The sequence below is a fragment of the Mya arenaria genome, chromosome 9 (assembly GCF_026914265.1).
Source record: "Mya arenaria isolate MELC-2E11 chromosome 9, ASM2691426v1".
Lineage (NCBI taxonomy): Eukaryota > Metazoa > Mollusca > Bivalvia > Myida > Myidae > Mya > Mya arenaria.
Genome location: NC_069130.1, coordinates 69,770,512 through 69,794,461, shown reverse-complemented (window position 1 = coordinate 69,794,461; position 23,950 = coordinate 69,770,512). Strand labels below are relative to the sequence as shown.

The 23,950-nt window shown below is 33.2% G+C and overlaps 2 protein-coding genes across 3 annotated transcripts in view; one reads left to right on the top strand and one right to left on the bottom strand.

Moving 5' to 3' along the window:
* LOC128203492 (adipokinetic hormone/corazonin-related peptide receptor variant I-like) overlaps positions 1-8,945 on the top strand; it is a 10,696-nt gene extending 1,751 nt beyond the window's left edge. The window contains exons 3-7 of one of the 2 annotated variants that reach the window (XM_052904926.1): positions 3,262-3,477; positions 4,296-4,447; positions 5,742-5,859; positions 6,167-6,259; positions 7,636-8,945. In XM_052904926.1, the coding sequence (XP_052760886.1) occupies positions 3,262-3,477; positions 4,296-4,447; positions 5,742-5,859; positions 6,167-6,259; positions 7,636-7,760 (704 nt within the window). In that variant the 3' untranslated portion in view covers positions 7,761-8,945. Of the gene's footprint in view, positions 1-3,261; positions 3,478-4,295; positions 4,448-5,741; positions 5,860-6,166; positions 6,260-7,488 lie in introns of both variants that reach the window. The other variant, XM_052904924.1, reaches the window with a different exon arrangement.
* Positions 8,946-10,383: 1,438 nt separating this feature from the next.
* Positions 10,384-23,737, bottom strand: LOC128203131 (rhodopsin-like). Its single transcript, XM_052904414.1, has 7 exons — positions 23,536-23,737; positions 17,972-18,113; positions 15,657-15,872; positions 15,213-15,358; positions 13,507-13,620; positions 13,137-13,233; positions 10,384-11,223 (listed from the first exon to the last, which is right to left on the bottom strand). The coding sequence occupies exons 1-7, from the start codon at positions 23,629-23,631 to the stop codon at positions 10,958-10,960; spliced, it is 1,077 nt and encodes a 358-aa protein (XP_052760374.1). The 5' UTR covers positions 23,632-23,737; the 3' UTR covers positions 10,384-10,957.
* Positions 23,738-23,950: the final 213 nt, after the last annotated feature.

The following is a 23,950-nucleotide window of genomic DNA, read 5'->3' as shown; positions in this document are numbered from 1 at the left end:
ACTACTGAGCCCACGACAATACTCTTAATTATTACGACCTTTATTAAACCATTTTCGCATATTTTCTGAATGTTTTTTATCTTGATGGTTAATAAGCATGCATTCATTATCAAAGCTATGCAAATTTTGAAAAAAAATAATGCAGAAAAATATGTTTCCAAACAAAACAAAAACGTTTCCAAAGTACACTGGAATGGTTTCTCGTAAAACCACTATCTCGTGAAACAACTATCGCTAGAAATAACTATCAAACTCGTTAAAAATAACAGTTTAATTTGTTCGGAAATCTTAACATGATCATAATATTCGATAGTAGTTATCTTTACATATTTCTCGGTAAGATTATCAGCATACGTTGTAAATAATGTTACAAAGCTTTATCAAACGGGTTCCTGTTTGTTTTTTGTGCATAATAAGTAATGGGTTATTGTTGCAATGGTTAAATATTACAGACAGTCAAGTATCGTAAATCTTTGTCTCACTGTGAAATAGACTTTATATGATATGAAAACAGTATGCTAAATAAATTAAGTTAATTACTGCAAATAAATTATACAAAAGCATTCACAAAGGGCGTAAATTGATGACGTCATCATTCATTTAGATATGCCATTGTTCTTGTCTGTGAAATGGTTTACATTTTCATCTCGTTTGTCAAATATAAATAAAATGAGTTCTTAAGTTGCTACTGAACAGAAGAGAAAGAGAACACAACAGAACATACTGATAATTTATTCAGTAGAGATGAGCGGATCATTGTGAACACAGGCACATGCATTCATAAATTATAAATAATTTTGCTATATACAAATGTACAAATATGTTATTCAATATGATAAAAACTAAAGCTATTTTACAAAAAAGTAAGCGAGAATATATTTCAATGTTTTATAATAATTAATTAGTTAATTCATTAATTGATAATCTATAAACTTCCGTTCATCTCCTTTATTTTGAAACCCTTGGCAAAGAAAACAGTTAACTTTATTAAAAAAATATTTCATATCAGATTAAAATTATGATCTTACTTACATCACACAGTTACTGGAATTTCTAACATAATTTCTAGGAATATGAGCTGTCGTATGCCATTATACATTGCAAAAAACTGACCGAAACAATATGTATGCAAAAAGTTACAGAAACAAGTCAGGAGCAAAAAGTTAAATAATAAACCCGGTTTTATGGTACTGGGTAAACGCCAAAGACATATATCATAAAATCACAAACACAAAACATGGAAGAACAACACAATGTGCAGAAACCTCACTCTTATCCCAACAATCCTAAAATAAAGAAATAAACACATCTTAAATATCGTTTAAAATACACAATATATTTCCTTTCTTGTCTATGAATATTGTTATGTCAGCCTAGTTCAGTACTATGAGAATACTTAATTTAGCTAAAATATTTCAACGTTTTATCAGTTCTTGTAAGAATGTAAGTTGACTATTTGGACATTTATTTACTTCATTATTCAAATACAGTGTTGAATGTATCTTTGATCTGATATATACACATCTGAACACAATACAGAATGCGCAAATATTAATATACTCCGAAAATAGCAAATCGGCCGCATTAAAGGCTGTTTTAGAATAACTTTAATTTGGGAGATCCAGTCTGTAATATGCGAGTTATCATTACATTTCTTGTATTGCTTCGCGATTTCCACACTGAGAATTCAAACATCTCGTTTTCGTTGTAAAGCATAAAATCATATTCATATCAAACAAATTTGTTGCCTAAAGTGTTTGTGGAGCGTTTGAATTCATATTTGTAAAGTACTGTTGCTATCAACTTCGCCTTCATAAAACCCTATAAATATTAAACATGCCATAGAATAAGATATATCAACATGACTTGTTTTAACGAATTATCAATAGGGACATGACAACTACTGGTTTAAGCTTCCTGTGAGTTCTTAGAGTGCAATTCCTCGCCCGCCAGTGTACTAACCGCATACGTGAAACATTTATGATAGCTAAATATATTATCAATGTAAATAACTCCACATTTTATAGGTCCACCTACCACAACCTTAACGCTCACCTTTTGTAAATGCAGAACACTTGTATTGTCACACTGACTGTCAAATTATACCTATTATAATAAGAACTTTAAGTATTAAATAATAATTGCAAGCCAAACTAGTGTCTACCACTGACAAAATGACAAAATAGTTATGTCGCCTGATAAAACAGCAATAAATATACTTAAATTTCATCTACAGTTAAAAGTTATTGCGGAAGAGAAAACAAAGTCAATGATGTTATTTTCCCTTCCCGTTCAAACAAGTCTTGTTATTGTGAAAGAAATATGTCAACGAACCTAAGTGTTAAATTCACATTTGACCGTGCTAAAGATCTACTTCAGGAAGGAAAAAAGTCATTCATATAACGGCAAAAATAAATGCCTGCAATGCTTATATTTTCATTTAAAACACTGTTCCTAACCTCTGGAAATTAGGAGTATAATCTGCAATTGAGTATTTATGCTGATAGAAATGTAACAGTTAAAAAATGTTTATATAAAAGAAAAGCTGATATTGGTTAAGTCGTATATTACTGATATAATGTCGTCGCGCTTATACAATCGGACTGCACTATTGAAATAAACAATGACGTCAAAACCCGTTGCGGGTTATACAATATGAACGTCAAATTATATCTATACAAAGGACTAGGCGAATGTGAATATATTTAAACAATTTAAGTCAAAAGCGTCCACCCATTAAACTCGATTTCCAGTGTTCTGGTGTTTCACGAACCGCACCAAAGTTATTTAAAATGTGTGTGATCTATGTTTATTGTTTGCTTTTATGCACGTGGTGTTTATACGTTTAGTTTACTGTCTCTATTGCCCTTGCCATTTGCCTATAAACAGGTTTTGTTTTCAGTTTCTACAACTTGCCTTGCCTCAGTAGCTTTCATTTTTATTATAAACTTCTGTTAATAAAAGTAATCTTTTTCAAATTAATGTAAACCTTATTTCTCATCATATAGCCCATGCATTGAAACTATATAGTTTTAGAATAAGTATTCAAACTTTCCACCTCTTCTATCTGTTAGTTTCGATGAAGGCTGAGGCAGCCCACTGAAACAAAGACACGTTCCTCCCGTAGCATGGAATCTTATCTCTGCAATGGCTGAATAATGGTATTCGCGCTTAATTAATGAAAACGATATGCACAATCGATATATCTGTGACATTTATATCTATAAATGAACATGTCATTATAACGCCTTTGTTTTTCAGATTTATTGACGGGAATATTTGACACTTTTGTCAACGCAACAGAAAGATCGCTCGGATATGAAGATATGACGTGGGCGTGGTTCGCTGGCCTGTATGGGTGTAAAATACAAAGGATGGCTGCTACTGCCTTTGCGATGACGTCAAATTTCATACTTGCAGCTACAAGTTTTGATAGGGCGTTCGTTATCGCCAAACCTATGATTAATTTCAAACAAGGTACTTTGTTTTACAGTTAGTGCATGCCATTTGTTTAGGATATTTGTATCACATGAAACCTGCATAATTTTTTAGCGTACGCTACAATTTGCAACATAATGAAAACTTGTTTTATTTCTTGCGTAGGTGAATAATGTAAATACAGATGTAATTTATGAATATAACACTGCTCATTAAAACGGTAATGTGAGCATAGTGTATTTAACGTACTGTATTAAAATAAAGCTATTAACTATCATTTGAATAAAGGCCAAACATTGCAATAACTATAAGCTGAAGTGAGGAAAATTATAATTAATTCAGATTTTGATTGAAGTAATACATTTTCATTTTTTATTTAATGAACATGAATTGAAAATATCAATGTTAAAGCATAATTGTCAAATCTCACCACTATAAAATAGTTTAAAAACTAAAGAGGTTATTGGAGCAACATTGTCCAGGGTGACAGAGGTCTAGTGGTGTAAGTATCCGCTTTCCATCCATGAGGTTGTGGGTTTAACCCCCCACCAGGATGAGAGGTTAAAGTTGTATTGGTATACGTCCCTGACCTTGGACATTTCTTGTACGTTCCCCGTAAGCGCAGTATCGTATTCAAAGTACCCACTTTTCACAAAAATGAGAAAGAAGTATTATAGTTCATTTGTCCGCTTTTTACCCAATATGATTATTGCCAACCATTGTATTTAAAAGCCTCTCAGAATGGACAGAATTACCGGATTCTACCAAGCAAAGGGACTCTATAAGCAATCAGCGTTTGCTTTTGCCATTAAATAAAAATGCAATATAACATTTATCTAAACTCATATCCATTGCAGGGTTGGTTGTACAGAAGTATCTGACAATATTGTGCTGGGTATGTAGCTCATTATTGAGCATTCCTGTATATCTAGCGATGTATTTGATACCCGTGTTATTGGACAAGGCCTATGTTCTATGCTTCCTTGACGAGAAGGTGATAAGCTTCAGTGTAAGTATATTGCATGGTCTTAAGAATGTAAAGATGATGTATCAGAAGCTAAATGCAAGACGGGAAAGCTTTGCAACGTTTTAGCGATGAAAACTTCTCTGCAATCGAAAAATCAGATCTGAAAAAAAAGTTAACAAGACACATTAACAATCGTCACGTGGCAAAAAAAATAATTTCGATTGAAAACTATTCTAACGAAATTAAATTAGTCGCTTGCTAAAATAAATCCGTCTAAAAGTGTATATATATGTTTAAAATACAAAACAATCTCCGTCATTATATCTAAGTAACTCGAGATATGTTCGCCTTCAATATGGTAAAACTTCTCTGCACAACACTTCGAAAATTTTATCATGTTTACGGGCATGTATCTCACTGTTGTCGAAATAATGACTCCGTAAAACAATTTAAACAATGATTTGACAATATACCTTAAATTCCACCGTATTTCGATACTGGCCCTAGAAACCTACCGTTTTTTTCATGCCCTCTATTTTACATTTGAAAAATAAAGATGCTGACAGAAATTCATTCACTAGTTCCAAACGCAACTATTACCTTAGGTACTTGCATGAAGATATACGTTTTGCTGAAAATGTAATGGTTAAGGACCCCTTTTTCGCTTGTAACAATTATTTGCCCGCTTTATAAAACCGGTGTTTAATAATGAAAAATATATGATTAAAATTGTATTTAATGAAGAATAAAGTTTGTGTTAAAATGAAGTTTCAAATTTGAAAAAAAACACCTATATTTTTCTAAAAAAGCAATTTATTTTCACTAATGAAATTGAACCAAGCTGTGTAATTTTATATTTCTTTCAGGGGACATTATCGATTTTTAACCGCACGAAAATCAAAAATATTTTTTCTTTAAATTCTCTTTGTAAATTCTTTGTTTAAGAATTATATTATAATTGTTTTCAGTGAAAAAAGTTTGTGTTAAATTAAAGCTTAAATCCTTAAAGGTTACAACATATCTCCATTAAATGAAACTCTAAGCGGTATATCTTCCCAGTATTCTGAATCTCAAACGAATGAGTTTTTTAACGAAGTTATAAGCAGTTGATTGTTCTAGCTCATTAATCACGAGACCTCCAATACAAATGCATACATTACATTTAATGTGTATATGAAATATTTCTATATTGGCTTTATATCCGGGAGACTTATTTTGTTTGACATTGAAAATTGGTTCAAGTCCCAAACACAAATTGAATTAATTCGGAATCCGGAAATATGTACATCAAACCAGAATTAACACATATCGGATTATTATATGTATTATTGTTTAGACTGTGACGCACTACCTGCTGGTGTTCCAATACCTACTCCCCCTCTCGATAATTGTGGTAAGCTATGAGGTCCTGTTATGCGCCCTGGGCCGCCGGTCTGCATCATGCGGGAAAAGAGGCAAGTTTGTTTTGTAATTATTGGTTGCTTAGTGGATAGCAGATCGGTATTGATACGCAGTTCAAGCGCAATAACCCTAAGGTCACTAACTTTATACAATAAAGAATGTAATTAACTGATGCCTTTTGTTATGTAAAGCAAAATTCAATTGAAACATGTACACGATACCATTTGTCCGGAAATAGTTACAGATCAACTAGGAAACTTGTATCGATCTAAGTCCCAGGTAGCTTATGTCTGTCTGATGATTTAAACTTATCAAACAACAGTGCTATCCATTTAACTAATGTTTTCTGTAATCTTACAGATTCCGGTGGGAATGGTTTGATGAGGATTTTCAATTCCGGCTTGCCCCGTATAAAGACAAGGAGTCTGAAACTTATGTGTGGCATAGTTGCAGGTATTCCAATATAAATAATTGACACTACTAATGACGTTTGAATAACTGATGTAATCTAAAGTTATGGCTGTATTGATTGAACTGAGAATACAATATAAAAGTGTCGAGCCTGGGGTTAATGATGCATGAAGGGCCTTCCGCAGCGCAAAGTCTTTTTTATTCATTTTTGTTTCATTTTGTTTTAGTTTGGTTTTAAGTTCAATATTCAGCAAGAATTATACATATAACCATTTCTACATGTAATAAGAAGTTATAAGATATTTAAGGACGGAGATTTATTAGCATTCCAGTAAAAAAGCATTCGCATTGTCTCGGAATATCTTTATTTAGTGAATTTCCTCGAAGGTGTCATTATTGCATTGTCCCGGTAATGACATTATTTATTGCATTATCCCGGAAATATCTTCATTTTTTATTAACATATTTTCACTTTTGTAACCAGGGAATAAGTTAAATCCACTATTCTGTTTTGTAATTATTTCGTCAAAAGACCTTGTTGATTTAGTAGGATGGAGCATTTTGACATACGAGCACGTCACGACATCGTTTTTGAAAATGTGCTTTTTTATCCAAACTCTGTTTCAATCTTCTTTTGTTTAATTTAGTCAAAATCTGTTTTCCCAAAACACGTCCCAAAGGACGTATGTTTTACTCCTGAAAATATTGTCTCTCAAAACTAAATGAAACATGACCGTTTGAACCTTTTTCATTTGTGGCCTTTCCCACCTAATTTTGCACTTTGAAAGGTCATAAATGATACAACGTAAATAAGGTCAAACCAATCAGTCAAAACTTCAAGTATCAAGGATGAATTTAATTAAAGATTATCGGACTGAGTCCCTGTAACGATTAGAATTTTAGGAACATTGCATGTTACGCCAACAATCAACTCTACAATTGAACTGATGAAATGTAATCACTTTATTGTTAAAGAGAGAATGGTTGACCGAATCCATGCGTCAAGTGAATTATAATAAGGGTTCAAATATGAAACGCTTGCCCACAATGTTTTTCCAATGTATTATTCTAAGTAGAAATGATATTGATTATGTCAGTGTATCAATAACTCGGAAAGCCACATTTCCGAATCACAAGATCATCGGTTTCCATCTTCGTTGGTTATAATGTCATTTAAAAAAAATGGAAACTGTACATTATTTTCATTCTAAAAACAACCTTTTTAAGTAGATGCACACGCATATCTAATTTTTTTGTCTGTTCTATTGCAGGGTTTGTTTTGGCATGGACACCTTACTTCACAATATCTTACTTAAGTATATTTGGATACAATCATCCGTCTCTACAAGTTGGCGGTCTTATGTACTACTTAAACGGAATAATAAACCCAGTGGTTTTCTGTTTTTCTCACCGTACAGAACCAGTCAATTCGTCGACGAGCTCTTCTTCAAATGAAACAGCAACGAATGCAAGCATGATAACGAAGAAGTCCTCTCGAACTTTCCTACCAACAGACGATATGGTAAATGATAAAGTACTTTGAAAAAGTCAAATAGATATGATCAGTATGTGGTGTAAGTTGATAGTTTGAATTCGATGTTACGGGGACAAGGTCTTCAAATAAGATGCACAAAAAAAAAATCAGCAAAAAGAAAGACAATGCAGAGTTACTCATTATCATTAAAATTGCATAATCTTCCGGATTTGATTTGATTTTTGATTTTTCCGGAACTGATTTTCTCTATATTCTCAGAAAATGAATGCACATGCTAGTAAGCAAAAATAATTAATTGCAAGCCCCATGCGTATCTTTATCTAAGTTATAGTATATGTATATAAGTCGAAATGAAGAAAATGAACATATTGTATTATTAAAAGTTCTTTGAATCATCATCAAATGTTAATGTGTAATTCTTTCGATAATAATTCATTAAGCTTCTATATAGCATGTTATTATTTAAAGGCAAATGACGCGTTTTTCCTTTACCAGATTAACAGATTCTCTTTTTTTGTTCATTCATTATATAATCAATTGGTATTAAGGAAAACTGACGTAAGCAGTTGAATCAACAGTAAACAAATGTTTAAAAGGTCTTCGATATTCTATATTCACGATATTTTAAAATTCTTTATAACCATACTAAACGACTGCTAAGTACCACCATTATTGTGATAAAACGGTTTCCAAAAAGGATTTTGGGAATATATTCCATTTGCCATTATTTGTATTACAAAGGAGAAAATTCACACGATCTTAAAGATATGACCTATGTCCAAACTTGTAACAAGTAACAAGTAACTAAGCACATAATACAATGTCGCACATACTGTTCTCAGCATTATTATTCTTCTTAAAAGTAATTTTCAAAAACAAAATGAGTCTGATGATGAATTGAGATATTTCCAGAAATATTCTCCTAAAGAAATGACATCGCTCAGGAAAACAAGCCAGGAAGTACTTCCGATACAACATAAACATCCAAAACGTAGAAACAGCAATCTTAGTAAATTGAAATTTAAAACAAATTACGCCCACTTACCCGAGTCTGTATGATTTATAACATAATTAACGCCCATTAAACCCGAATGTGCGCAAATACATTCTCCTGGGAATGGGCTGATGCTGTAATATAGACAGCTTTACAACATATCAGCAGGAAACGTTTTATTGTAACAATAAAATGCTTCCCAACGGACATCAGTTTATTGGTGGCTGAAGGAAAAATTCCATAGCTAAACACGTTGACTTGTTTAAATATAAATAAATAATGAAAGTAATAAAATGCATTGCGTTTGTTATCAACAATACGTATGTAAAAGCATTATTGTGATAATTGGAATGATTTTTTTTTGTACTTAATTCAAAGACAAATTGTGACATGTTTTAAGAATCAAAAGACGTTATAATAACTTAGTATCATGTGTCACGCGGTATATCCATAGGTTGTTGATCAATCTAGGCCCTAAATTGACGGTTCATCAAGGAGCGTCCAACGCAACTGTTTCAGATGCAACATACCAACCAACCCAACCAACCCTCAGCTGTCAATGTTGAACGCCATGTAAAAAAACAAAAACAAATAAAAATAAAAACGCCAAAAAGTCGATTTTGTATTTTTCAGTGGTTATGTTCTTTTTAAGGAACGGATCACTGTCCGATGAATCATCACTTATAGCCTGACCGAACTATAGTCCTTTTAAACGAATCAATATCCTTAACTGCACGCTGCGTTGTTAAAAATAGGCCGGAGTGATAATTTTACAGAATGAGATGACTGACAAAGTTCTTCTTTTATTTATTGTTCGAGAAAACGCAACGATTTGTTTTCGGCTGTTTGTTGAGAAACGAAATGTCCCATAAGATTTGTTTGTCAATTCTTTCCTAATGACGCTTTAGAGGATTACATAAATCTTTGTTAAAAGTTTTCTTCAATTTCTTTATGATGTTTTTTGCCCGGAGGGGCTCTGACTCAAAGATAAAAATGAGTGCATATCGATTCTTACGCACAAAAAAGGAATCCACTGAACATGATGTTGTATTCTAAACATTTTACAGATGATAGAAGGTAGAAGACGATAATACTAGAGGAATACTTTACAAGCAATAAATGATTATAGAAATGGAGCTTTTATATATCCACTATATGTTATCTGGAATATTCGAGAATAACTTTATTGAAATTTTGCACCCTTCACTGTTTGTTTATGTTAACTTTGTCCACAGTTGAACGTGTTTATATATATTGATTTGTGAATTGCCTAACGTTTTGCTATGAAGCAGTTTGCTGTAGTTACATATAGACTGACGCCACAAAGATCACTCATTCATAGATAGTTTGTTTGTTCTGTTTTGGTTTTTCTATTTGAAATACAGAAGGAAGATTCTAATCAGATTTCACGATTACTGATTTCGAAATTAAAAACAGATGTTATTGCGTAAACTAGCTCTTTATCTTATTTTTCAGAGGTATGGCTGTTTCTTGAACGGTTAAAGAGCATCAATTACTACTATAATATGTCTTCATGTGTCAAAATTAACAGTCCCACTGAGCTTTTCTAACCAAACCAATCGAGACCCCTATTCTAGGTCTTCGACGTACCTCCCTTCGAAATATATAATTACTATCAGTATGGATGCCAAGACCTGTAACTAAACGCATGCGTTTTATATGTATTTCCGTCTTGCACAAGAACAAGTCATTTCTTTTGACAAGGCACAGAGTTTTAGTTGACTTAATAGATGGAGTTGTTTACATTATACGACTTTATCCTATTGCGATTCAAACAATATAATGAGTGCTGAAAACAAATTTATTATTTCCTCACTAATTATGATACCTTTAAAAAAATGCAAATGCAACACGACTATCATAATTCGAAGGCTTATAAACTGTTTCAATCTTTCTCAAATATGTATATAATAACTTTAAAAGATATGATTTTATATAAAGAGAGATAGTAACATTTAAAAATATGATTTCGCCCCTGCCAACGTTATTATCTCATTCACCCGTAAAACTACAGCACCTTATGGTGCCCAATTAATATATTTTCGTCATCTATCAATGTCAAAGTTTTGTCCCATCTTATCACTTGCTCCTTGGTTGCTCGTTCCCGACGTAGTTGCTCGCTGCCAAATTCTCTCGATTTAGAAATGAATTATTCCTTAATGTTGTATCATCAAGTTCCATACACTTTTAAGATAACACGAACAAGTCATAAACAATAACTGTTCTGATGTCAAAGACTATTATCATTTTGCTTTACATCAGTCTTTGCTATCAATGTTTGGAATGGTTCTTTTGTTATCCTGTTTAAACTCATTGCTTGTCCATTGCAATAGAAGCTCGGTGGCGAACTGACTGGCTTGGTACGGTGAAAGATGAAGAATACCACGGGGTTGATTATTCCGTTTAAGTAGTACAAAAGACCGCCAACTTGCACAGATGGATGTTCGGAGTCTATATACACGAGAGTAAAAAATGGCGTCCAGGCTGCGACAAAACCTGTAGTAGAAAAAAATATCGTTAGGAGTTTAATCTGACATCAAAATATAAGTAATGTATAAAACACATCAATGAACACAGGCTTATGACTGCAATTATTACAAACCCTTAAATCCGCGTTATGTGTAAGTATGCGAATTTATTTTGTTGCCAACAATTTAACATCACTAAGGAAAAATTTATTTATGATCATAACAACAGGCGTGTCTAGACTGCAAGAGACCTTTTTCAAATATAAACTGTACATTTGCATTAATCATAAAAAGATCTTTTTCAATTTTACAAACAAAATATATTATGTCTAAATTCAAAGATTTATCCAAACAACAATATGCAACTCAATTCATTAATTTATTTTTCTAAAAGGGATTAAATCCGCAGTTGTTATATTTGTATTCAAACAGATATGAAAGAAAAATTGCAAAACGTTAGGGTTTAATATTCAAATGCGATTATTTTTTCTAGCACACCGGATAGGCATTTCTGGTGAATTCAGCCGTGCTGGAAAACTCCATCTGGCATCCCCCCATGCCAGATGAGTCACGCGCTGTGACGTAATAATTTCAATTCCTTTTATTAAACACTAAATGTAACCATAGTTATGAGATTTAAATTGATGAGTTCCATTCACATTAACTTTACAAAAATATTCCTTAAAACAAAAAAAATAACCCTTACAAGACGTGATATCGAAGGAACTTACTGACGTATGCAGTGAATACAAATTACTGCGCATCATGATGTCAGTAAACATCATCGCACACGCTTTTTGGTGATACGTACAAAAATGCGCTTTTTATGTATTTTCTTCACAAAAAAATGTAATTTTAAGGTATGCTAGAAAAAATCACGCGCAACAACGCGCCACTTCTTATTTCATTTATTGTACGGTTTATGAAAAATACTGCGCTCTATGACGTCAGTAAACAACGTCGCACGTGATTTTGGTGTAATTGTACAAAAGTTCGTTTTCAACGTCATTTTTTCCACAAATTGATAATTTTAGATATGCAAGAAAAAATATCAATCATGTTTTTCCGGTCCGGATCGGAAAATCCGGCCCTCGGGCACGCTGCGTGGCCGGTAACTCGGCAAGCTTCGTTACCGGCTTACGCACGTGGCCTCGGGTCGGATTTTTCTATCCGTACCGGAAACACATGATGGATACTTATAATCTTTATAAAAATTATTGTTAATATTGTTTTCCGTTTCTGAAAACGCTTTACAACAAAAAGCGCTTGGTATAAAAAAACACACGACACAACAACGAAGGAAATGTATTCACACAACATTTACACACTTCTGGCAAAGATGTTAGACAACAGTTACAAGAATTTCATTACAGCTCTTGAAGATAAACCGATAAAAACACATAAACATGCCTACATGTTTAGTGTCTTGTGTGCGGGGTGCATACCATACAAGTCAACATTTTATGTGTCTTATGTGAAGAATGTACACCATTTCTGCATTTCCGATGTCTTATCTAAAAGATGTATATCATACCAGTTATCTTATGTGAGGAATATACATCATAGGAGTCTACACTATTGGTGTCTATTGTGAAGAAAGTACACTATACAAGTCAATACTAACCGTGCTTTATGTGAATACTGTTCATCATACAAGTCTACATTACTGGTTCCGTATGTGAAGAATTGATATCATACAAGTCTATACTAACGGTGCTTTATGTGAGTAATATATACAGGTGTAATTTCACGGTGCTATATGTGAAAAATACATACCTTACACATCTATATTAAAGGTGCCTTATGAGAAGAATGTAAACCATACGAATCTTCATATAGGTGCCTTATGTAAAGAAAGTACAATGCTACATTTAAGGGTCTGAAAGATGACACTATACAAGGTTGGATTGTTTAACAAGGATGCTCTCTAAAATAATGTACCTGCGACGATCCCGCACATCAGTTTTAGACTCCTCTTCTTGGATCGAGGCAAACCGGCATTAAACACTCTTAAAACCCCGTTTGCTTTTGGATCTGTGAATCAAAAGGAACGTTTTGTTAAATATCTCGCAGATGCAAGCTTACATGGCAATTGACGAATGACAATTGAAATGCATCGGAAACTTATTTAGGATGAAAGTGTACCCAACATGTATTGACATGTTAAATTTACAAAATGATCGGTTAATTTTAACTGACTTTCTCATCTTCGTTCTCGTCCTAAAATATCTCCAAAAAGAAAAGAACAATGTTATCAAAACTGTTCGTTTTGCAAATTTGATTTATTAAGAATGAAGAAAAACTTTCCTGTTTGCTTGCAACTTGCTGACCGACGTGCTAGAGCGTATAAGAGGACCACGTAGCTGACCAGAATTACGGAGAGGGGGAGCAGGTATTGGAACACAAACAAGTAATTCATCATCACCTGAAGCAACACATTCATTTCAAATGTGCAATAATATTTGTTACAAAATGTGTTGTTTTGTATTTATCTTAATTTTGTCCTTATATTAAACAATAATGAACAATGTTGGATTATTGCAATGGTATTGTCGCATATAAATATCAAATGACTGCTGTGATGATAATAAAATTGTCAACCTTAGTAAATACTTCTACCGAAACGGGCTTATTAAACCGAAACAGGTTTAAAGCATTACTATATTTTCAAAAAATGTCGATAATGTCTTCTAAAACCAAAGATTATAAAATAAGATCAATGATCAATGTTTAAATAGAATTACTTCACAAAGAAAACACCAACTTAAGATCCCTTCTGACTATATTAGTGAGATGGTACCTTTCAGAAAACTAATGTCTTTGGCTGGATTTGGTGAAACAATGACCGTAATATACCATTGTTGCCTCTAAACAGTCGTTAATTTGACTTCTCGACAACTAGGCTTGTCCCTGATGTTGTCATTGCTTTTAAGGCATATTGTCAAACATAGCAGAAAGTATTGCATACTAGTCTGTATTTAAAGGGACTATACACCAGATTGGCACCAAAAATGTGTTTTTCTATAACGAATGTCAGGACAATTATTTAATTAAATGCTTTACTATTTGATATCATACTTGTGAAAAAAGTACCAAAATGTAAAAGAAATCGGGCCGGAAACCGGGTTCGAACCGGTGTCGCCAAAATTGCAGTCCAGCGTTGTATCCACTGTGCTACGAAGACTTACCCTTTACTGATGGAATATTTAAGCTATATGCCTACCTAAGTTAATTATTATTTGTTGTATTTTTAAGTTTCCTCAAGTTAATGCATACTTATAATAAGTATAAGTGATAAGATTTACCGTTTGCGTTATTTCTTTATTGATGACTGTTGGGATTAAGTGTTTGTGCACTTTAAACCCCCCAGGAAATTTACATTTTACTGACCGTTCCAAGTCGGTATCTAACAATACTTGATAATGTTGGCCTTGACGGTAGAAAAAAGTGTATTATCCAGTAAATTCACATATTGGCTCTTTTTTAACATATGCGGGGTCCGGCGACACCCAGATGATTTCACTCAGCGGCGTATGAATTATGAGAAATATCACAAACAAAACATTCAAAAAGTTATCCTATTCATGATGGACCAGTAAGGACATTCACATCCGATTAAAACCACACAGTCTTTTCATGATTGAGCAAGATTTCCCCAGAGAAAAGTTTAATATAGGATTTGTTTCAACTAAAAGAAATACAGGATACCGGAATAATTGATATAAAAAAACCTAAGTTCTTTGATATGTATGTACGTATATCCAATCCCAATGCAAATGCTCCTGTAAATTGCAATGATATATTATCTATCATTTTTCACCAGGTTTTGTGCTATGTAATAGTAGCGGAAATACACTTTATTCTGACGTCGTTGGCCCAGGCCCCTTGAATGATTTAAACCGTCGTGCTACGCCATCCGGCTTCGAACTAATTTGCGGGCCGCTGCAGATAGTTGCGACTTCAAAAAGGTCTATTTCCCTTACAAAAACATACAAATAGATGATATCAGATACCTACTTTAAATGTGATTACATTGTTGTCGATGCCGCATAGAGGATACGCTTTGTATACGGATTTTAAGTGCATTGAGAGAAATACTGGAATGTTTAGCAACGTACTGAATGCCCAACACAGTGCTGTCAGACACTTCTGTAGAACAAATCCTGTAACACACATAAAAGTCATTCTGGTTGATTAATTTTGTTAACGAGGTTTAAGAGTAGAAGAAAGTAGTGTAACGAGATATCAACTTCCTTAAACCAACCGTCATAAAGAACATGTTCAAAAATAAGTTACAATTTTACTTTTAAACAATTCACGATTGTTTTTAACTATCGCACACATTCTGTTTTCAGTATAAAAGCCGTTAAATGGTTTATGATAGTTTAGTTATTGTGTCTACTTTTATATATGTAGACAGTAAAACGATGAAGTGAATATTATGCTTACAACATGCTGTACCTTGTTTGAAATTAATCATGGGTTTTGCGATGGCAATTGCCCTGTCGAAGCTTGTAGCCGCAAGTATGAAGTTTGATGTAATGCTAAAGACATTGGCAGCAGTTCGTTGTATTTTGCACCCGTATATGCCAGCGAACCACGCCCAAGTCATGTTTTTATATCCGAGAGACCTTTCTGTTGCGTTGAAAGTTGTGTCGAACATGCCCGTCAATAAATCTGTAGAAAACAAAAACAACACAATCGCAACATTCACTGGAGAAGAGCGCCGTATCAATTCCGATCAGATAAATATGTTTATCATTATATTCCCGTTCAAAGGCGGTACCTAACAATCCTTGATAACCATATCTAGTTTTTATTTGGTATGTATGCACTGTGCTGTTTGTGGAGTTTTGTGCTGTTGTTCCATGTTTCTTGTTTGTTTTTGTTGTTGTTGATTTTATGTTCTATGTCCTTGGCGTTTTCCCTGTGCCATTAGACGGGGTATATATTTTAACTTTCGGCTACTGAGCTTGTTTTTGTAGTTTTACACATAAGTTATGCATTTAAAACGGTATGAGGTTTGTTGTTTCGGTAATTTGCCAAGCCAGTCCGTGTCCTTAATGACTATCCGTTATTTATCTCCTGAATGCGTCTTTTTATCTCCGTTGTAGTCACGGAATTTCTAAACCTGCTGGGGGGTTTTATAAAGGAGAAATATTCTCAATTGCGAAATTCACTCACAGAAAAGCAGACTTCATAGAAATAACATTAAATGGAAATGAACAGCTGTATTGTGGATAGAGGTAAAAAGCTGCCTCCCGGTTAGAACCGTGCTAATCTCACAGCGGTTATGAGTTCGACCCCGGACCAGATGTGGTTTCCACCAAGGCTAACTTGTCTGTTATAAAAGGTTACGGTGCCTGCATTTGATAAATTGTAAGGGTTATCAAGGGAGGAGTATGTATACCAGCAAAACAATTAAGCTGAATTAAACATGGTACCGATCTAGCATTCCAGCGGCTGTGGGTTCGAGCAACAAACTTTTCTTCTCCCATGATTACTTTATTGACTAAGCTGTTGCAGCCATAGTATCTCAAAAAGGAGCGAGTAAACGTTAAACTCACCATATTCACTGAGAATTGCCTTAAATTGTATTCCCCTTTACGGTTTTTTAAATCATTTATTTACTCGTTCTATAATTCAAACTGTCACGAAAGCTAGATAAACTGCGTTGATACTATGTGTTTATCGTGGTAGTCTTACGGGCGATAAAGGCTATGCAGACAGACACAAGACTGACACTTGGGAGATATGGCACGTCAAACGTATGGGGTTGTCTACATCATTATATTTTCACTGAGCAATATAAGTGGCATTTTTTTACCGGATATATTTTACTGGAGAAATAAAAGTGTTTCTCAAAGTGCAAGAATTATTTTGCTCCGTTCTGTCCCACCAATTTTCTCAACATGAAGCCATGTCTGCATTTTAATGTTTAAATTTCTTCACACATAAAACATGCGTTTATTAACACAGTAGATCAACCGGCGTATTTTTTATATCTACATTCATTTTCTGAACATTATTATCGTATATTAAATACAACACATGGTTTGCATTCGAAATTTGTATTATATTATGAAATTACGATTTCCTGCATGTCTCTGCAACAGCGAGCTGGCTGAATGATGTTAATAATTGTTGCTACAGAAATTGAATCTTGCTTTTTACAAATTTGCCTACTGTTAAATCGCCATTTACTTCATTCCAGAGAACGTATAGTACAACAAATATCTCGGGTTTGCACAATGGACTCAATTAATATCTAACGCATGCAGTTAAGTTGTGAGATGATATTTCAAATGGTTTCCTGAATGATTGGTCATGTTTTTCATTTCCAGTATGTGAATCCGAAACAATTTGGCTTTTATGAAAAATTGTCTGAATATCAATACAATAACAAAACCTCATCTGATTTATCAAGTTGGTTTGAAATCATAACATATTCCAATCAATGCCTCTTTTGAAGAAATTTAGTTTAAATTATTGCAGTTACAGTCATACAAACACAGACTGAAATATATTTTTTATCATAGCAGGCCTAAGGCATCAACTTGTTTATGAACATAACATAGTTTCGATAAAAATACAACATCAATATTGCATAACAATTGTTTAAATTAAAAAATACATTGATTATTATATACTCATATTAATTACTTCTAAACGCGTTTGATGCAATATTTCAATCATCTTCCATGAACCAATTTAGATGCAATAACAATTCATAGGCAAATTAATCATTATCCAATAGGAGGATACAGTATTCTTACCTGCAACGGCCATGTTTAGCAGCAGAAAGTACAATCTAGACATCTTCTTCTGTCTACAAATACACATAATCACGGCGATGTTCAGGGTGATCGTCAAAATGGCAAACAGCCACGCCAAGACCAGGGATGCATGAAACCAATCCTAGAAAAACAAACCCAACAAATTTTGGTAAATGTAATGATTTAAAATGACAAGGAGTTCAAAAACATAACTTTTTTTTATGCATTTTTGACATTTAAATCGCACATTCGAAAGAAAAAAAAACAAACATTAAGTTAAGACCAGCGACTTTTCATATTTTACATAATCTTTGTATAAAATGCCTGATGTGTTACGCCAACAACAGCAACAATCCTCATTTAATCATACTGTTTCTAAGCTCCATTTACAAATGACATACTATTCATACTAGTAGGGACCAAAGATGGGAAAAGTTAGAAAAAGGTGTTCAAACATTATAACTTTATATGCTACGTTTTTTTTTAATAGTCATGGTGTGAATTATTTAATGCTGTTAACCCTAGGCATATTATAACCCTCTGTGTTAAAGTGTGTAAGGTAATAAGCATGCTTATGTTTTAATTTGCTTGATATAATAAGAAAAATAGGATGACTTATTTATTGATAAAATTCTTCAATATATATTTATATAAAAATAAAACGATAATTGGCTGGGGTAATTTGACCCAAATATTTTTTAGTACTTTTTTACAATTTAATCGTAAATATGTTCTACAATAAGACAATCCAGCTCCAAATTTAGTCTAAAAGAAGTTTTAAGAATAAAGAAAGTCTGATCTTAATTCCACGATATATTACTTTTAAGAAAGTACATAATTCTCCCATGTATGTTTGAGTGAATTTATAAAATATATCGGTATAAGATTAAACATATATACAACTCAAATAGCCTTCATGCATTCACCTTGATTTTACTTAATTAAAAAAAGAAAAAACATTATATAATTTAGAAAATTTTATAGAAATATAACTGGCAATTTGCCCTCAATCATGATCTTGATTAGAAATTTGACAAAAATGGACGGATAATATAACCCGACTCATTAAAGGCTATAAATATGTTCCATACTAATGATAGTTTACCCATCTCTCATGCATTTTCCAATATTAATACGTGGTACACACCACATCTATATGAATAGATAACATGGTATTTAAGGAAACCATATATAAAATATTAACTTTAAATAACCATTTTCAGGTCCAACAACTTTCACATTATTTCACAAATAAGACACTTTCCTCTTACAGTTTGTTGTGTCACGAAAGTATATGTTGGAGACCACCATGGGGTTGGGTCCCCTAACATTCGCAGATCACTTAAGCGATACCACCATTGGGGTAGGTTCAGATTGTATTATGAACTAGGCAATGCTTCTTCGTAAAATTTGGTTAATGTATTGTTTTCATGCAGAATTATTGTCGATCCAAAACACTTGTTTTCGAACACTTTTAAAATTATCAATATAAAACAAAGAAGGCAAAAACAATAACATATAATCAGTGTATATTGGAAATAAATTCGAAAGCATCAATCTATCGGAATGATTGCGATACTTAGCATCTGAAAAATAAACGTCAAATATCCGGTGTTTTATTTTGTTCTGGTTATATGGATCGTGAAGCCGTGACAGTACTGTCAGACAACAACACGCAAAATGTCATCCTTTCGTGTTTGTCACGGGCCATAACGAAAACGGAGACTCGCAGAAACAAGCCACAATAACTAAAATCACATACATATATCATTCTTTGGCGATGTTTCGTGATCAAATACCATTATTAGGAAACTTAATTTATAAACAGTTCCCTTGATAGAAATTTCCCATAATTATAGACAATATATGTTGCTAGTACATATTGATGTAACAAGATAACACACAGCCACAGACGTGACGATGTGCATTTATTAACTACTTACAATATTGAGGTCGAATTGAATACTTGTTGTACTTTAGGGCTCTCAATCAAACTAAAATGCGAGTTATATCCGAAAGAAGATACTATTCTAACCATTGAAAGCAAAACGCTAACAAAATAGCAACGGATAGAATGTGTTTGTCTCAGTAAGCTGTAAGCGGTGCGATGAAACATTGAAATAGCAAAGGAGACATTGTTTTATTTATTAACGATAGGACGCTCTATTGACGACCGGTTTCACGCCTTATTCGCGGTCTCGATGAATACGCGTTTACATCCCGAACTCGACGTGATACAGGACGTCAGAAAAGCGTCCTGTCATAATTTCCCTATGTATCATTTCACTTAGTATTCATTTTCTTCGAGTTTTAATGTATTCAATATTTACAATATATGAATAGATAACAGCTAAAATAATATATCGATGGCATATATATCTATATCTATATATATATATATATATATATATATATATATATATATATATATATATATATATATACATGCTTGTTGCTGCTATATGTTCTATGATTTGTTTTGCAAATGGTTTGCACGTGATTATATTTCTAATATAAAAGACAATTCTTGTGCACATTTTCAAATTTTGCTGAGTGAAAGTCGTGTGATGCATTCATTTAAATAGCAAATGTCTGGTTTTCAGCGAGGTTTTTTAATTTTATTGTCAACTCTTGACTTCCCCAAAGTAGTGGTCGTTTTTAAAAGAATATTATTTCGAATATTTGTTCGCTTGTTTAGCTCTAAAGAAAAGCCAGAAATCAATTATGTCATGTTTGCTTCAATGTCTGTAAGACATTTGTAACTGCCGTTTAATTTGCAATCAATTCTGATATCACTTTCTTTTTGTTTTCTGAATAAAGCGTGATCATCTAGAAATTGTTCTTGTTCGGTACTCCACTTTTTCGATGGATCGAAGAACAATATTGTATTGCTGCTAGTGGCTAATTAATGATAAACGAACAGCGATGTATGCATGTTGTTCCATTATTAGTCAATAAGTGGACAAAATCAAGTCCCTAATAGCCTTTAATTGGACGAGATTGTTTCAGAGTATCAGTCATAAAATATTTTAGTGCCGAGCATTTACATAGAAAATAATTTTCATCGTATAATTTGAGGTAAAACTATCCTTTTCTATTTTTGTTTTATATAGATTGACTTTTTATTCCTAAGATCATTTGTGAGAAGTTCTCTGGTTAACAGATCAATTTAAATTTTCACAAAGAAGCCTTGAAATAATACGGTTTTAACTAATATCACTTGCCCTTGCTCTGATTTCGAAGTGCTAATACAAGAATGTATTTTTGAATGAGTTATAATGAGGTAAATGCTATACCAGCTGTGCATTCTAAGAGTTTATTTAAAATGTTTTGTCGACGATATATCTTGAAATATAGGAAATTTGATATTGTTTTGTATTTAATGTAGACCGATTGTTTTTTTTATTTATTTAGTTTAAACCAAGGTGCTTGATCTAATTATGTTTGACATATATGTTGAAAGTCTAATTATGGTTGACATATATGCTGAAGAGTGTGCCACTTCTGCTCTAAGGTTGAGTTTCCTGGCGAATTGAAGATATGGAGGGTAAAGACTAGAGGGTCGACCGGTCACCCCTACTTAATAGGGCTTGACAGACTAAAACCCGGAAACAAAACTGATCTTTTTAGGTTTGGAGCTTATTTACATTTTGAAATGAAACCTAAAATGAATATAATTTTTTCCACCAATAGCCACCCAATTCGTCAAAGTTAACGGCTTTGGTTTGTTTGAGAACGTTTATAATGCCATTTTCTTTCGATTCATCTCTAAGACCTGTAAATCCCTTTAACTCTCTTATGTTTCAACCCCCCTCCCCCTTCTAAGTAACTGTTGTGTTCGGTGTGAATAATGTAAGAGATCTTCATGAATAGTGTTTACATGAATGATATAATACCCTTAAAGTGAGAAGCGGTCAGTTTTGTTCTTAGCGCAAACTTTGTTAACTACCTTCAGGAGGTCTTCCTTTATGAAATTCCACAAAAATGGAAGCGTTCGGCATTGATTCCATTCAAACCAGAGGATTTCCAATGTTTAAAAGTTTTGATAACTTTATCATGTTCGTTTATGTCAATATAATATTCAAGTATATACTAATCGGATAATGAAATGCTGTTGGTATTTTGTTTATAAGTATATCGATTGAGATGGTGTCGGTACCTTCAGAAATATTTTTTTGGTGTGTTCTTCGCATATCAAATATATACCATATTTAGTCTTTACCTAGTCCGTTTCACTGTAGTATTTTGATTTACATTGTTTAAAACATAACTGATTTAAAACTGCTCGCAATAAAGGAATGAATAGATTTGTGCTATTATCGGAGCAGAAACTGACTTGATTTGATTATTCTAAAAAATATTTTTTGATTTTTCTCTTCTTTTCTATTAGATAAGTTTTGGAAACTTTGTTTCATAAATGGTTGTTAAGCGGCTTTGGTTTCCGGATGTTGCGTGTTTCGGGCTCTTTGTCTAGTCCGTTTTACTGTCGTTTTTTTAACCGCGTTAATTCTCTAAAGTTTAAAAAGAAATCTGACGAGTTTCGCTTCATCGAAATAGAAAAAGCACTCGACTATAATGTTTGGGCAGCTAACTTTGAATTGCACGGCGGGGAATCAACTTGACCAAATGGTAGGTTTCAGTGCAAGATGGGGTCACCAAAACGCTCGACTCGAGCCGAAAATCAAGGTAATACATTTAATTATAATAGTTTCTTTAATTTTTAATATAGCTTATCATATGCCCACCTACCTAGTTTGTATTAGCATATCCATGATTTCCTTGAAACTTTAACCGTTCTCGAGAACACTTCTGCAATGTTTCCAAAATGTACGAAATCCGACTGGTAGCTTACAGTTCCATTTATCATTTTGGCTCGGATTTAGCGGAAAATGAGGTTATAATTTGGGAAAATCGCATAAAACACTTAAGTTTTGTTTAAACACAACAGGCACAAGCATTTAGGAACGAATATTTTAATGATTTTAAAAGATATGAGCACGAAAAGAAAATGATAGTATACTTTTATTGTATGACGTGTCAATCGATGTTTTGCAATTTTCGATATATCATATGGAATGGATTTTTATCTTTTAGACCAATGACACGAATAAGAGTCTTTCCCTTCATCAAGCTTAACGAAATGAATGCAGGATATCTAAACAGCCAACCAAAACAAATGGCAGCGATACAACAAAACAAAAGAAGTGTTCAGTGAGCATTCGTTTGATCACAAGGGGAGGTCAAGACTGGCCTCACGCAGAAAGAAAGCGACAGCACCCACAGACAGAAATGCAATACAAAGGGAAACTTTAGGTGTACGTTGGGAAAAGGCTAGATGAAATTTGTTGAAACAGCTTCCAACAAAGATCTCACTGTCCCCAAATTAACCTGTCACTTATTACAGTAAAAATCAATGTAAGTTATGTATTGAATATGTTTATATTAAAAATTGAAGCCATCCTTCTTATCTGTTTTTTTTTTCTGACTCAGCGCATAAAAGACAACCAGAAATATCAACTGGTATTATTTTTCTGAATAATGTACATGTTTATAAGTGAGCTTACCCTTGCTCCTGTTTTTTCCTTGTAGTTTAGTCCAATATGTGTCGGAAATACCTTGGAATAATTATTATTACTTTCGGAAATGTTCGATACATTCATACTTATCACTTTTTTTAAACTAAAAGCGAATGAAGGAAATTTTTTAAATCCGAAATTGAATACAACTTGTTTTTTACAAGCGTTATATAACACAGGTTCACTTAGATATTCCTTCCACTGTGAATGGCAGACATGAATAATCAGATTTAGTTCTCCTAGGCAAACGTATAGTTGTCTAATGGCAATCTGGCTTCAGTAAAGTGCTGCAATATTGAATGCATGCAAGAGGACATATGTTCTTTCATCTTATTTACGAGATATTTTGCGTTATTAGAGTAAAACTGCATTAAGCTGTAAGATCATAACTTGTTTAATCGAT